Source organism: Physeter macrocephalus, chromosome 7, assembly GCF_002837175.3.
Source record: "Physeter macrocephalus isolate SW-GA chromosome 7, ASM283717v5, whole genome shotgun sequence".
NCBI classification, from domain to species: Eukaryota; Metazoa; Chordata; class Mammalia; order Artiodactyla; family Physeteridae; genus Physeter; species Physeter macrocephalus.
Window position 1 is genome coordinate 76,939,697 of NC_041220.1, and position 17,375 is coordinate 76,957,071.

General features: G+C 38.6%; 1 protein-coding gene across 1 annotated transcript in view; it reads left to right on the top strand.

Annotated features, from left to right (window-relative positions):
• Window positions 1-14,864, top strand: part of ATP8A1 (ATPase phospholipid transporting 8A1) — a 242,227-nt gene extending 227,363 nt beyond the window's left edge. Inside the window, exons 35-37 of the mRNA XM_028492008.2 lie at window positions 977-1,069; window positions 8,664-8,755; window positions 10,179-14,864. Coding sequence (XP_028347809.1) covers window positions 977-1,069; window positions 8,664-8,755; window positions 10,179-10,276 — 283 coding nt within the window. The 3' untranslated portion in view covers window positions 10,277-14,864. The remainder of the gene's footprint in view (window positions 1-976; window positions 1,070-8,663; window positions 8,756-10,178) is intronic.
• Window positions 14,865-17,375: the final 2,511 nt, after the last annotated feature.

Sequence of the window (17,375 nt, forward strand, 5' to 3'; positions counted from 1 at the left end):
GGGCTTCAGTAGTTGTGGCACACGGGCTCAGTAGTTGTGGCTCACGGGCTTAGTTGCTCCGCGGCATGTGGAATCTTCCCAGACCAGGGCTCGAACCCGTGTCCCCTGCATTGGCAGGCAGATTCTGAACCACTGCGCCACCAGGGAAGTCCCTACTGTAGTTTTTTAGACTCTATGGAAAAATTGCTTGTACACTGGTTACTGTTGCACTTGGCAGCAGCATGATAAAAACTAGTTTCAGGGCTTCCCTGGTGGCACAGTGGTTGAGAATCCGCCTGCCGATGCAAGGGACACAGGTTCGCGCCCCGGTCCGGGAGGATCCCACATGCCGCGGAGCGGCTGGACCCGTGAGCCATGGCCGCTGAGCCTGTGCGTCCGGAGCCTGTGCCCCGGGGGCTACTCTTCGTTGCGGTGCATGGGCTTCTCATTGCGTTGGCTTCTCTTATTATGGAGCACAGGCTTTAGGTTCGCGGGCTTCAGTAGTTGTGGCACACGGGCTCAGTAGTTGTGGCTCACGGGCTTAGTTGCTCCGCGGCATGTGGAATCTTCCCAGACCAGGGCTCGAACCCGTGTCCCCTGCATTGGCAGGCAGATTCTGAACCACTGCGCCACCAGGGAAGTCCCTACTGTAGTTTTTTAGACTCTATGGAAAAATTGCTTGTACACTGGTTACTGTTGTACTTGGCAGCAGCATGATAAAAACTAGTTTCAGGGCTTCCCTGGTGGCGCAGTGGTTGAGAATCCGCCTGCCGATGCAAGGGACACAGGTTCGTGCCCCGGTCCGGGAAGATCCCACATGCCGCGGAGCAGCTGGACCCGTGAGTCATGGCCGCTGAGCCTGCGCGTCCGGAGCCTGTGCCCCGCAACGGGAGAGGCCACAACAGTGAGAGGCCCGCGTACCGCCAAAAAAAAAAAAAAACTAGTTTCATAAAGTCTTAAATCTTCACACGAATACTTCTATTCTTTTTTTTTGCAGTATCAAGAGGACTGCTTTTAAAACATTAGTGGATGAAGTTCAGGAGCTGGAGGCAAAATCTCAAGACCCAGGAGCAGTTGTGCTTGGAAAAAGGTAAAATATGCCCTGAATATGTTCTTTTCCAAGTGAACTTTAAGTATGTCTTTTGCTAGTGGTTGGAAATAAGCAGTTAAACTTGTATTTATCTGTAAACATGGAGCTAGCAGTGTCACTGACAGATTTTGCAATCAGAGAGATGCAGATTCAGATCAAATCTTTCTTTGCTAAGCTGCATGTGACCTTAGCCAAGTTGCTTAGTGCTGCTGAGCCCCAATTTCCTCATCTATACAACAGGAGTGATAATACCTCCCTCATGGCCAGTTGTGAGAATTGGATAAAATACTGTGGATAAAGCAGGTGGCTTGCCATCTGGTGCTTAATGAGCACTCAATAAATGGTAGGTACAAATAGTGTTTATTATGAAACTGAAAAAAAAAAAATAACACAGTAGAATATAGTCAAAATCAGAGCTTGACGTAAAGTCAGCTCTCCCACAATTACCTTGGTGGTTCAGTACATTGTTAGGAACTGACCTGGGCATATGTCTGTCATATATGAAGTCAGTTATGTCTTCCAAGTCCTCCTCCTCACCGCCACCCACCCCCCAAAAGAGCAAGGTTAGAAAGCTAATTGAATTTACTAAATTTCACAAAACATAGAAAAGAATTTAAACTTATATGAAAGCACTCTGTGATACACCACAATTATGAAGAAAATACCAGGAATTTATTCTTTCTGTCTTTCATCACACTAAAGTGAGCTAAAGTTTCGTCTCAACCATAGGAAACGTTTTGCCCTGGTCTTTGTCACCTTCATCATGGTTCACTGTCGTTACTCAGTTTGACACACTGGAGTGTCAGACTGGGAACTCAGGCTGAGACCTTGGCTTCCAGCCCTCTCGTGCTCTCATTAGGCCAAAGGATCACGTCACACACCAGTCTGTGCCTCTCTTAAAAATAACAGCACTGGCATCTGCGGGGCGTGCACCACGTGCTGGGTGCTGCACTCCTCACTTCACAGGTACTATTGCATTACAGTCCTGCAACGACCCTGTACAAATCCATCATCCCCAGTTTTTCCAGATGAGGAAACCGGGGCTTAGAAAGACCAGGTTCTCAAGGTCAGAAGTGACCATGCTGGGCCTTGAGCCCGTGTCAGTTGATTCTAGAAACCCTGTTGCTAACCATGCTGCCGCTTTTCAAGAACGTAGGATGGCAGCAAATATAGCCTGCCACTAACATGACAGTTCGTAGCCTCTCCAAGTCAGTGTCCCTGTGTACCTGATGGGCTTCTATCGTTGGGGTTACAGGTGTAGCTCCTCCTCCCTCCCCCTTTTCCTCATCTCTTCCCTTCACCTCCAAGTCAACATCTATTCTATTGCCTTTCATAAATAGTTCCTCAGTGAATGTTTTCTCCCTCTTTCACTCTAGCTGTAAAAAGGATGTGGTAAGAGTTCTAGCTCACAAAATTGTGAACAAAAATATTTATTCACAATTATTAGGGAAAGTCTACTGATAACACTGTTACTACCCTTAGTAAATTTCTCCTATTTGTATGTTAATAAAACCTACGTTAAGCCCCTCCATGTGATACTGGTTTTCCATCGTTTATAGTATATCGGTGACTTCAGCAATTCATAAGTCAGGCTGAGGGTTCCATGTGATGACCTCTGACCTCTGGGTCCTAAAGACCTGAGTCTGTGATGTGTGTAGTCCCTTACATTAAATAAGTCAGGGAACCTAGAAGGAAAGAAGTGAATTCCGCCATAAATGACAACCAGCTTCTCCAAGAAAATGCATCTGATAAATTTCCTGCTGCTGCTCAGCCCATTTGCCTAAAATAGCTGTTTGGCTTTTTCTTAAGGACTCAGGGCTAAGTTAGATGTTAGCTGAATACCCCAGACAAAAACCCCTAGTACAGTAGGGACCGTGTGTTGCCATTGCTGCCGATCGGTAAAGAGAAGGATGGCGATGGTCAGTGCGGCATGGTGTCTCCCTGCTAACATGGTAGCTAGAGGAAGGGGGAGAAAAAGATCTGTGAAAGGGGAAAAGTAGCAACTGGTTGGAAAAGTCTTCACACCAAACTACATTCTAAGGCAGTTTAGAAATTGTCAGATTGGTTTTATTGATAGAACTCTTTCAGAAACCTTGGAGAATAAGACTCATGTCAAATTTCAAAAAACTAGCTAATTTCATCTGCATCTTTCAAAGAGGAAGAAATAGTGATTTCTGTGTATTCTAGTGATACCAGGCTTCCCTGAGTGCCAAAACACCACATTATTTTACGCCTCCTGGTCTCCGCACATGCTGTTCCTTGTCTAGAGCTGGTACCCTCTTACAGACTGGGTAATCCAATTCCTAGCTTTCAAAACCCAGTCCAAATGCAGTTCCCTCAGCTTTTCACAGATAAAATCAATTCTGCTATCTCTGTATCTTGTTTGTTCTCTGTTTGTACGTTTATTGCATTATGATATAGTGTATTTGTTCGCCCTGTGCTTGTTCATCTCCCCTACTAGACGGAGCTCCTTGTAGGAGAGGCCTCTGTCCTAGTCTTAACTGCAACCCAGAACCGGCCACAGAGCCAGGAACATAGTAGCACTCAGTCAATATTTGTTGAGTGGACGAATGTATGGCCAAGAGAGTTAACTAAGGAATGAATGAACGAACGAATGAAAGGGTGGGTGAAAGGATAGTTGAGTAGTGGGGTTGACCTGTGGGTAATTAAATTAAAATGTGATAACAAGAACATAGAAGTATATAGGTTACACTTCCCAAACTAGTAACGCCTAGTGTTAATGATTGTTTACTTTTTTTGTCATAGAATGATGCAGTTCTTAAGAAAGATCTTGGGGGTTGATCATCCCAATTTTTTTAATCTTCACTAAGCACTACTCTGAAGTCAAGCTAGATGTAAAATGAAACAGTGTCAGAGAAACTATAACTTACTTGTAACCACTGTATCCAGATTAGTATCTATAAGAATTTATTTCTCATCTCTACTCATTTTCAAAAATTGAAACACCTTGGTTAAAAGAATTAGTCCTTTTTATAGAAACAGTATGCCACTTATCATAATTTCCAGCAAATTAGATATATTTTAATTTTACATCGAAATTTTAAGGAAAAAGGTATGTGTCATCATTTAAGTATATTGCTTTTGAGCCATGGGTTATGGTAGAAATCAGTTTAAGTCTAAAAAATTGAGAGAATAAAGCCAAACCTTATTCCTAATACTGTGTAGGCATGGCTTATTTTTTTGTGTTAAGAAAATGACTCTAAGCTGTGAAATCCTGTTCTTTGCTTTTACTTTATGTGGACATGCTCCAACACTAGGGAGCCGAAGCATCTACATTCCCAGAGTCCAAAAAGCTTTGAAATTCAATTTTTTCCATAGGCTTATAGCAAAATTTGCTGGAAAAACCAAAACAATTTGTACTATAAATATAAGGACATTGATCGTGTTTATTTTTCTACAATGTAATATTCCTGTATTTTATAGCAGAAATATTAATTTTTGGAATATGGGCCTCTAATATCCCACTTGGGAGCATTACATCTACACATTGTGTGTAACATATTACTTTTTCTAAAACAAAACAAAACAAGATGTGAATTCAAAATCCCAAAGATTTAAAATAAAGGGTTGTGGACAATGGGCTCACTAGAGACAGGGCAGTTATTACTGGGTATCTTTCACATGTGTGTGAAGCAATGCATCTTATAGTAAGGCAGTATGAATAATGAGTCTCATAATTTTTTGTATCTAACTGTAGACATTAGCCAGCATATCATCATCAGCTGTTACTAAATAGAATTTTAACCCAGGATCTTCAGGTCAGTCCTTATTAATTTGTCCATCACCACTGTTTGGCCCACAGCCTTAGCTTTAAAAAAGACAGTAGGGAAGTATGGATGTCAGATCATTTGGTCTTGGGGATGGTGATGGTGTTCTCTCCCAGCTTTTCTCTGTATTGTTTATCTTAATGAAAAGCAATTTTAACATTGCCCCAGAACTAATAGAAAAGAAACTATATTTTTCAATTTTCATCTGGGTTTTATATCAGGATTACATAAATTTCTTTGAGGCTGGGGCGGAGGAGTGGGGTTGGGGGGGAGGTGATTAGGACAGAAGGACATATCAAATGTTTTCCCCCAGCCTACTCTCATCCCTGTGATAAGGGTTCCATCCAACATTTGTAAAGAAACGTGACAGAACGATGAAATACCTCCTCCAGAGCAGAGATTAGTTGGGCTTCTTATATTCATCGTTCATCTCCCCACCACCACTGCCTACTACAGGACAGCTGTCGTATGCTATGCACTAAAACATTTCGTGAATGAATGAAAATAGCTTGGCAACCCAATAAAAAAACAAATGCAAATTGACCACTCTTCAAAGATAACTGAAAATACCTTAAGACAACATATTCCAGGACAGTAAATGAGTTTTTACCTTTTTTTTTTTTTTTTTTTTAGTATTTCTAAATGAAATTTTATTTTAAAATGTGGTATATTTCCACCTCACCTCACCAAATATCTAAGTTGCAGCATTTTAACAGGCTTGGAAATAACATAAATGGTAGTTGTGTGATTGTATTAAATAAATCAAAAATTTACATAGCTTGGTATGTACATGAAAGACCCTACAAATTGAGTAAAACTACTGAACAAGAGTTGTGAATAAGATGTGGTTTTAGTTAGAAGGCATCCTAGAGTCTTTTTTTCTTCTCACACTGTGTTAAACTGTTCAACAAAAACTAAACTTTTAACATGTCTATTAATGTTAATATGTTACCAGTATATTTTATAAAGTGGCTTGATAATGATATCAGTACCCGTAAACATTGATGGCACAGAAACTGCATAACTTTGAAATGATGAGTAGTTCTCCAAAAGTGGGATAAGACTAGAGAAATACAAATCATCTTCAGTTATTATTTATTAAGCACCCTCCCATGAACGGCATTTATATTCTAAGGAGGGAGTTTTTGTTCTATCAAGAGGTCCGATGTAGCTAAGGCAAAAAGCAAAACAAAAAACAAAAACCTAGTAATTTTCCTAAGGAAATGGAGTAAGGGGCATTATAAGTTAAAACTCATTTTCAGCAAAAAACAAAAAAACAAAAAAACAAACAAAAAAAAAACTCATTTTCAGCAATAGACTTCTCCTGTTGAGGTAATGTTGAATATAAACCAAGGCATCAGAAATGATCCTCACAGAGTATCTTTTGTTTCGTGATGATCTCTGTTCTAGTTGGGTTTTTTAAAATAATAAATTCCTTGGGATCTGGGGGATGGTAAGGGTGGGAAGAAACTAGTGCTTCTAAGTGTTGAGTGGTTCCTGAGTACCGGTAACTGTGGTTGAAGCTATACAACTCCCTGAATCCTCCGTCAGCCTGAGGTTAGGAATTGTCCTCCTGTTCTCCATGAGATGTCCAGGAAAGGTTGCCTAAGGTGACCCAGCTAATAAGTAACAGACTCAGAATTAAACCAAAGTAAGACTGCATAGCCCAGGCTCTTTCCACAGTAGTGTGCTTCTTTCCCCAGAAAGTGACTTTCTTACTGCTTTTTTTTTTTAACACTAGACATTAACTTGATGTAACAGCTGAGTGATAAACTAGCCTTATATGAACCATTACAAAACAAAATTACATTATCTCATATATTTAGATTGCCATAATATGAAAGGGGCAATTCTCACATCTGCCTTCTTATCGCTTCCGTAATTGTAATATTAAAGTATCATGTTGTAGTATTAAAGTATCATGCATTCAGGAAGACCAGCCTGAAACCTGGAAAATGTATTTTGGGAAGAAGAGCCTCTATCATGATACATTGCCGTCCTCTAGTCTTCTGTAGTCGTTTCAGTTTTAAACACCAGAGACTTGCCAAGCACCCCATCCACGATGCTCTGCTAACAACATCAGACCACCTGCTGCTAAAGCTGCCGACTTCCTCAAAGCGGTTACATATTTTAGTGTCCCTGTGAGTCCCCAGGTCTGTAACGGTAGATCATTTTAAGAGCAGAGTAAGAAAAGTCACTGTAAAAATGGCTCCTTCTCATTCCCCATATCTGTTTATTTCACTAGCAAAAACAAGTTTTACAAATTTTTGCAAAACCACTGGAGTTTTAAGATTAATTAGCTTTCTTGCCTTAATTCCCAATGACAATAAAATATGTCTAATAAATAGCAGTTAACACCCCTAGACTTTTAAAAATGTGTGTAAGACTACTACAGATGTCAGCATTTCTAAATATTTTATTTCAGCAAAAGCCTAAATGTTTGTGTAATTACAATGAGTTCATTTTGCAGATGATCCTTTTTTTGCATATGATAAATTTTGTTCCCTTTCAGGGTCTAAAAAAATTGGCAAAATACAGAACTAACATAACTTACAGCAGTTTAACTAAAGCTTAAAAGTGGGGAAACTAAAAAATGGAAATTTGTCCACTGAGTCGATTCCAGTGATTAAAACAAAATTGTATAAACATTTGCTGCAACACATGTGGATTATTTATTAGCTCTTCATGCTTGTTATGTGTTTGATATCAAAGCAAAGTTTTATAAATCAACCAATGGAGAAACGGCATGATTGGGAGGATTGATGATGTTTAAAAGTGCACTTTAGAATTATTACTCAAATTCATTTATCCGACAAGTATTTGACTCCCTACTGGGTGAAACACTGTTCTGTGTGCAGGGGAGAAAAACAGATGCACCATTTCTTGCATTCTGCTTTTAGAAGTTACATAATTACATGGGTTTGTTTCTGCAGAGAAGATTCTTCTAAACGTTTATTGAAAAACGTGTTTTTTCTTGTCACTTTACCTAGTAAATTATTTTCTGAAAAGTTTTTTTATTTTAAAATGAAATTAAGAAACACATTTCATACCATATTAGAGTGGTAATGGAATTTTTCTAATTAAAAAGTCTGTGAAATTTCTTCTTTGCATAATTTTTCAGATTTTTCTGTATAACTAAAAAATGTGCAAAGTAGGAAAAAGATATAGTAATGGTTAATTTTTTTAATTCTAAAATGCCATGCTTGCTATATGCAGTAAGTCTAAATTCCAAGATTTTAGAAGCCACTAACACTACTGGTAGAGTTTGTATTTTTTATTAATTATATTGTGCAGGTTCTGTGTCTGTATTTGACTTAAATATAACTGGGGGTGGGGAAATCTTTTGACTGGACTACGGGGGACAAAACTCTCCTTAGCTGTCCGGCGGAAAAAAAATGGCCTCAAAAGTCTCCAGTACTTGGGCTTCCCTGGTGGCGCAGTGGTTGAGAGTCCACCTGCTGAGGCAGTGGACACGGGTTCGTGCCCCGGTCCGGGAATGTCCCACATGCCGCGGAGCAGCTGGGCCCATGAGCCATGGCCACTGAGCCTGCTCGTCCGGAGCCTGTGCTCCGCAACGGGAGAGGCCGCATTAGTGAGAGGCCCGCGTACCGCAAAAAAAAAAAAAAAGTATCCAGTACTTGAAACCTCATTTGCTGTCTGAGAAAATGGGGTTGAAATAATCACTAGACTTTGGATTTCTCAAGCAATCTTTTGTGTCAGTCTGACTTTCTCTGGTGGTCCTGTGGGCACTCTGGGTTCTCTGCTGAGTTGATAATTCACTTCACACGTTTGCACCTGTTCTGCAGCCTCACGGAGAGGGCGCAACTGCTCAAGAATGTCTTTAAGAAGAACCACGTGAACTTGTACCCATCAGAATCATTGCAACAAAACCTGCTCCGTAAGTATTTGAGTTCTGTTTTTTAAACACATCCTCTGCCATTACCCCATGTGATCTGAGAGCAGTATTTTGACTTTAGAGATATTTAACTATTTACAGTTAACACCTAAAACAAGTTTTGCACATTTGCAACATGTTATGTAAATAACAAATGTTTAAAGAATCCTTTGACCACAGCCATCTCACTTTCAGCAAAAGAGATAGAGCATTTGAAAATCTTGCTGCTTTCACTTCAAGAAAAATATTCCCACATGCCCCTTGTTTCCTTAAGTCTCAAAAAGAACCAGTGAAATAAATCTTAACTCTTAAAAGCTCACTCTGTATTGTTATCTTTCCTACTTGAATAACTTTGCAAGAGCCTTTTCAGCTTTCATACACAAGGACATGTATGTGACACATCGCACAATGAAACATGTATCTTCCCCTTCAAAAATATTTATGGGGCCTCCCTGGTGGCACAGTGGTTGAGGGTCCGCCTGCCAATGCAGGGGACACGGGTTCGTGCCCCGGTCTGGGAAGATCCCACATGCCGCGGAGCGGCTGGGCCCATGAGCCATGGCCGCTGGGCCTGCGCGTCCAGAGCCTGTGCTCCGCAACAGGAAAGGCCACAACAGTGAGAGGCCCGCGTACCGCAAAAAAAGAAAAAATTTATGAATATTTAGAATTGTAAGAAATTATTAGGTATCACGCCCTCTTAACATTTCAAGGATCTAAAAAAGAATATAATATATAAAGCCCTGTGGTAAATGTGTGTGTGTTAGTAATATATCATTTGTTTCATGTTGTTTCCACATGTAATTTATTTTCATTTATATATACTCATGTTTAATGCTTTTGCTCTTTATACTTCAAGAGGCCTTTTCTAAAGATGTGATTCCCTTGGAGGTCATTTCTTATCCCCAAGCCCCCTTGGACCAGGCTGGGTCATGAGTGAGTTTATTTGTAGATGCTGAGAGCCCAGAATAATGTCTTCTGAGGGAAGGAGAGCGTGCTTCCACTATTCGAAGTTGTGTGTGTTTATCTCCTCCTCTTCCTTGCTTTTATTCTTCCTTCCCTCTCATCCGCCTGATCTATATGGAATACACGCACCCACTTGACTGCACTCCCCACCCCTCTGCTATAGTCAGGAAGCAGACGTTAGAGGGGCTGGACTTGAGATGCTGAAGGGAGAATTGAGGGGGGCCGAGAGCATCTGTGATCTAGGGAGCACAGCTCCTAGAATCTAAGCTACCATCATCTCACTCTTCATTTTGCAGTTGAGTCTATACCTTTTACAGACATTAGAAACTAGTGTCTTCATGCTTTTAAAGGTGGGAGGGATGCATTTGTCCCCCAAGTTAGGAAATGAGCACTCAACACTCAGAATAACAGAGATTTCCAGCGACTTCAAGATGACCATTTCTATTTTATCTTTAACTTACAGACGGGTATGCTTTCTCTCAAGATGAAAATGGAATCGTCTCACAGTCTGAAGTGATTAGAGCGTATGATACCACAAAGCAGAGACCTGATGAGTGGTGATGGGGGGAGAGAGGAGAGGCCAGCTCCGACACAGCTTGAAGGGGAGCTCCCACGTCTTCACCAGAATCTGCTGACCAATTCCAGCCTGGTCCAAGGAGGGGAAATGGATCTGAACTCATCTCATTGACTGACATTCAGATTCATGTATATTATAGACATAAGCACTGTGCAACTATACTGTAACACCATCTCTTTCAGATTTTCTAAAGTATTTACTAAGTCTTTGTAAACAGAAATGGAAAATGACCTTGTATCTTGCCAGAGTGTTTTCTTAAACTGAGAATAGGTCAGCATTCTTATGCTGTTACTCTGGGGCTGCCACTATCAGTGTCTTGGATGTACCACAAGGCGACCGACCTTTACAAATCTCTAAAATGGTAGTAAGTTAAAGGGACTCCTTGATATCCATTTTAGGTTTCAGAATATGCTGAAAAAAACCAGCCTTCTTAAGGAAGCGACTCACTGAGCAAAATTTCTAAACAAGACATTAATAATAATAAGTGTTTGTGTCAAAAATTGTCTTGATAAATGTTTGCCAAAGAAGTTTAATAAATGTATTTGTCATTCAGTAGTCATTTGCCCAGAAATTTAAGAGAAGGTTTACCTCTAGTTCTGCTGTAAGATCTGCATGCCTGACTTTACAAATCTAAGAGTGATTTGCAAAAACGAGTATTTCAAGGCATTTGCTACTAAAATCTGTGATGTTGCACCTTTAGCCTTACAAATGCTTCTTTCTCGTTCGTCTTGTCTGTTTATTCAAGTTGCAGTGCACATGTGGTATGTGACTGTCTTTATGATACTGATTTTTAAAACTGTATTTATGTCTCCATCCTTTCTAATGAGGTTTCATCATCATTTAGATTTTTCTAACAACCTGGCTTCTGCTATAGATTGAGTGATGTCATTTTGTCTTCAAGTTTTCTCTTTTAAGAAAAATATGCTTACATATTTATGTGAGATTTCCAGTGCTTCTGTCAAGGTGTTTGGAATACCATGTTGGATAAATGCATGGGCCTTTGTAATGTCCGTAGACTCAGCTTTTGTCCTGTGTTTTGGTTTTCCTTATTAGTGCCCACTCGAGATGCCTGCTGTCCTCAATGGCACGCCCAGTGTTATGGTGACTGCCCTGTACGTAAGACTGAGAACGACACAGTTCACTAGTCAAGCAGCTCCCAAAATTAGTCACATACTGCTAATTGGGGCAAATAAGTAGTACCTTTTACCCATTTTAAAAACACCTATTTTACTCAAGCCTATAACTTTACAAAGAAAAGTAGATTTTTGTTAATATGCTTTAAAATGTGTGTTCAGTTTAATTATTTTCAGCATTTCCAAGACATCTGAAAATGCCTATTTTGTCACCAACAATAAATGGTGAAGGGGCTGTTTAAAAACCACAACCAGTTTTCTACACTATTTTTAACATAATGCTTTCATGTGGAAATAAAAAGAATTCTAGCTTTCAGATACACCTCAGAGATTGAAGCAGACCTTTTGCCATGTATTCAAAAGCCTGTTCGCCTTTAAGTGGACTTACCAGCAAAATAGGTACAACTTCCTCTTAAAAAAAATAAGTCAACTACAATTGAGAAGAGAGGAGATTTTCAAATCATTCCTTGAGTTTAATAATTCACATCTGTTTCATCCTTTTTCTCAATCTAGATTTAAAATTCAGCTATATATTTCCTTCTCTGTATTTTTAGCTATTTAGTTACCTGTATGCCTCCCACATGTTCTACACTTAAGAGAGGTTATAACATACATAATTTGAACTTAAAGGGGGCAAGGAGTTGACATACTTCACTCCCCAGACCCTTCCCATTTGGGGATCAGATTAAGAAAATCATAAATTCAAACATCTAACAAGACCACAGGCGTAAGGGTCTCAGATCATGTTCGAAATTCAGATTTCACAGTCTTTGTCTACTGAATGACTATTCAGAGCTGCTTTTCTGGGCCTCCATGATGAGAGTTGAGGTCAAACCACAAAACACGAAAAACAAAAATCAAGTACAATGAATAAGGATTTTTTAAAAAGAAGAAGAATGAAGTACACCCCCCTGGAGGAACACTTCATAGCAGTTCCAGAAAAGGGCTGCTTCCATTTCCCCTCACCTCATAGGTGACATCCTTCTCCAAAATTTTAATATCAAAATGTGATGAGTGTAATAGAACTGAATTTTCTGACTTAAACGAAACGCTTTATTTTTATCCTGAAACATGGATCGTTTCTGTGGAGCCCTTCAACATGAGTGGAAGACTCATGGTTAATCATGTGGAAGATCATGATCTGAAACATGACTAATTTATGTCTTTTGGTCCCATGGATCTATTTTTGAATTATCAACATTAAGTTAGTCTCTTAGCTTCTTGGGTAGGAGTTGGTAGTAGGCAGCAAGGAGTGACCACCTTGGTAAAACTTAAAAGATAACATTGCAATTGCAGTGACTTTGTAGTGTTAATTAGAGAAAAACCCTCTGATTCTTTAACCTTGGTGGGGGGGAGTAACAGTTTTACCAGGATTAAAATAAACAGTTGAGGTGACTTTTAACGTGTATTTTCTGAAATAAGGGACACTCTTGGATTAAAAAGTCCCTTGTAGGAACTCCGGCAAATGCTAACACCGTTGCTTTACAGTGTTTACAATTCGGAAAATCCTACTTACTACGGAAAATCCTCATTCATTTCACCCTGAAAAGCTGGAGGTTGCTTCTTTAGTGTTAACTAGTACACAGTGATATTGAGCATGAACTTTCTAAATGTTTTACATACTCATATAAAAATATATTGGTGTCTCCCACCCAGAAAGATGCTATATGGTAGAAATTATTAGCAGGAAGATGGTGTTTCTCAGGAATGTAGTAAATTTTGAATGACATATGTGCTGCCTACCCTCCCACATGCCACTCTGTCTGATGTGAGCCAGCTTCAGCAACGTGGCAAAGTTAATTGAAAGCTTTTTCTAATGAAGTCAGGTGAACATGTGTTCTATTTAGTATTAGCCATTTACATGAATTGTATGGTCATTGAATGGACTCAGCGATTACTCTTAATTTCCAGGGGAAAAAATGAATTCAAGAAATCAACATTTATTCTGGTCATAACATTTTATATTTTAATTTTGCAATTCTGCATTCTAAATATCCAGTATGAAAGTCACGTGATAGTTTGTTCTGCATTGTGTGCACGGTACATCACTTGTAATCTGTCATTTAAGTATTCTTTCAGGAAACAAATGCCATTCTGAAAGTACTAGATTGCATAGTCACAATTTTTTATTTATAACAATGTCATCATTATTACAAAGCTAAATAATCATTGGTGTTTATTTTTGTGCAGTTTGCCCTTTGATGTTTCCTGGTTCTAAAACTTATACTACCAAACAAATCTATAATTATGTACAAAATTCATTGAGAAAATTCCCACCCTATTCACATCATACGAACCAGGCCTATGGAATTCTTTTTTGTAAATTATTTAATGTAACACCATGCAGTTCGGTGCCTAATAAATGCTTTTTAATGATCAACATTTCTATAATGCCTCTTAAAGAGACCATAGTCTGATTTTTCTCACGTTAAAATAATTGAAGTCACTTGTGAAACTGTTATACTTTGCTGCATTTTAATTAGCATTCAACAGCTATTAAAATGGAATGTAAGTTAAATTTTGAAGGAAAGAAAATAAATGTTTTCCATTTTTCGTCTTGATTTATTTTCTGTATGACAGCAGCTGTGTTTTTGATAGGTTTATGGTTTGCATGAATTAATATGTAAAGTGGCCTAGGCCAGTGCATGGCTATTGCTGTAAATCTTGATGTTTATTTCTGCCTTATAAAAGTCTCTCATGGCCTACCTGGAATTTCATATTCAGTGGACAAATTAATTGGTCCTCCACACAACTTTTTTTTAATAAGTAAATTATTTTACAAACAAATTTGAACTAATTTAATTGAAACTTTTGTTTAGCTTGCCTCTAAGAACTTTTCTTAATAAAGCTCACAAAACTTCTCAGCAAATAAATCTCCCTTAAGTAGGACAAAAAAAAAGCTAGATTTCATACTTGCTTACTTTGAATTAACAGCAACTTTCCATAGGTAAATCTGCTCTTGCAGAGACGTGAGCAGAATATTTAAAAATATATATTTTTATGTTTCATGGTTCTAGACTAGAAGCCATAAATGCAGTAAGTACTGTTTGTTGTTTGTTTTACTACTTCAAGCTCCATTTTTCACATTTTCAAGTTTATTAGGTTAAAAAAAGCAGCCTTGGAAGGCAGCTACTATGGAAAATTGCAGTTTGCATTAAAGATAAAATAGTATTTTCAGCTCCACGAAAAACCATTCCTGCTGAAACTGCTGTAGAAATTGTGAAGCTGCATGAGTGGAGAGTATTGAATCTGTGATTATAGTAGTTTTCTCAGGTGCGTTTATCTCAAATGTTCAATGCACTGTGTTTTGTAAATAGTAATTAAAGTCGAGTAATATTCAATTCTATGCAGTGTTATGTGTCATTGGCCTTTTGTGAATGTGCATGTTTTAAACGGCAAATTTTAAACATTTTGTTCTCTGATTGTTGTTAAAAATGAAATAAACTTTACCATTACATAAAGAAAATTGTTCAAGATTTAATTGCTAGTTTTAGAAACTATATTGCTTTATAAAACCCTCATATCTGCTCTAACTATAGTCTGAGAAGGTGTATCTGTTTAATAACAATATTAACATTTTGTTTACAACCCCAGTGATATACAAAATATCCCTGCATTGTAATCCCATTCAACCCAACATAAAGTGGGGTATATTAACTCTAATTTTGTATGAGCTGGTAGTTTTGATAATTAAGTATCAAAAAAACAATTTTTAAAATAAAATTACCATATTTTGATTCTTCAGTCAGAAAAGCCTCCCAGGATTGTCCTCATTACAGATTTAAATCAGCCTCTAAGTCAACAGCTAATTCACGGCTCCTTCCTTTCACATAGCATGAATGTCTTAAGTTTTCTGAACCCACCGAAATTTTTTAAGTATATGAGAAAGTGGCCACATTTAGCTAATAAAATTTGAAGGAAGTAACCAGAAGATACTAAAATTGCCACGTGAGACAAAAATACAGGAAACATTGGAAACGTGGACGAGAGCTTAATCAAAAATAACCATTGTTTGGTAAAAGGAACTGAAATGCAATTTGGAAAACTGCTAGAACAGGATTAGTTCACAGGCAAGCGCTGGGGAAGCAATGTGAGCAGCCTCTGGTTTCATAAGAGCGAGGGCAGTGTGTGCTTTGCTGTCTGAGGCCCGACTTCCTTTCCCACCGCCTTTCCAAGGGCAACGATTGAGTGTGGGTCCCCGCCATGCAAAACCACAGCAAAACAATGTTCAGAAAAGTTACCTGTGAATTATGTCAAATATTTTCACGTTCAACTCCATCCCTCTTAAAATAAGCACTGTCATCTAATACCACCATAAGGAAACAAGCAAACTTGAAATACATTCCCATAAATTCAATGCGTCATCCCCATTTAAAGTTTCTTTTTATGTGCTTATGGCATCTCAGACCTAAACCTTCCATTTCAGTAATACAGAGCCACTCACTCATTTTAGTTTAGAAAGATCTTCCTAACCTGGATCATTTCACTAAAAAGCTAATAAAAATTGTTGGAAAATGAAATATTTTTTACCATTCAGTCTTTATTTCAAGTACAAACTATATAACCAGCAATTCGAATAAAAAATTCTCTGTCAGAATAATTTCATTAATAACTGTTTAATTGCAATTTTGAAAGTGTTATACATATAAAAATATGTGACAGTTTGTTCCCTTAATAGTTAAGTAAGTAAATCCTTATTTTTCCTGAACATATACTAAATAAGCTTTTTAGGTTATGCACAGGTAAACTGATCTGGACCCAGTGAAATGTATCATACTCCTAATTGTGATTGTATATATTTCCAGGAAACTTTTTTGTTATCTGGTTTTAGAGAGAAAATTTCCTATAGATTTAAGTCAATCTGGCAAATTCTCCACCATGAGGAATAGCTAAGAATAACATCAATGAAAAATAAACAGGTGGGAAAATAAGAGGGAACACCTATGCATTTGGACAATTAAAAATACAATGTGTTGGCTTTAGAGTGAATAACCATTTTAAAGCAAATTTATTGAATACATTTTTCTAAAGTAGATGATAAACCCACAGGCCATGAGTGCAGGGTGGGAGGGTGCGCTGTCACAGTTAATAAGGAGAAGTTGGCCAGGTATCAAAGGAGGCCATGGATTACCAGGGACTAACTCTATCAAACCGTCGGGCCACTTTCTCTGTCCCCTGCACTCCAATCAGCATTGGATCTGCCCTCCCACAGAACTCAGTCCTGCATTTATATGCTGGGATGTTTCATCTGCTTTCTATTGTGTATCGTGGACTTACTACACAGCTCCCTCCCCTCTAGAATGCAAGTGATTTGAGAGTGCTTCTGACTTCCGATTCGTCAAGACAACCCTCAGCAATAGGGTACCATCAACATCTTCATTTTACAAATGAGAAAAGTGAGACACAGTGACGTAAAGTAAGTTGCCCAAAGTCACTCAATTTATGGGTAACAGACCCAGGAAGCTAACCCAGACACTCTGACTCCAAAATCCATCTAAATCACCCTCTGCTCTCTCAAGTGTCTCAGGTATAAAGGGAGAAATGTTTGTCCTCTAGGGTTTCTACTTGTGCTCTGTATTAGTCTATGTTCTCATAATGTAGCACCAATCCTATTGATGGTTACAATCCCCTCTATCTGCAGGGTATGTACAATATTACAGTCAATCACTCCTCCCCAAATAGATTTTCTGAAAAGTAGGTTGGATATTTTTTTCCTGAGAAAATTAGGCCTTCCAGGTACATGCCATAAAGTTTAATGTAGAGTTTCAAAGCAGACTGCCTGGGTTCAAATCCTGGCTCTGTTATTGTTGACCTTGGGCACAGTGTTCAACCCTTCTGCTTTGCTTTCTTTAGCTGCAAAACAGGTGTGATAATAGTCCCGACTTACGGTTTGTGATGATGAAGGGGTACATGTCATACAGCACATACATGGTGCTTAATAAATGTTACC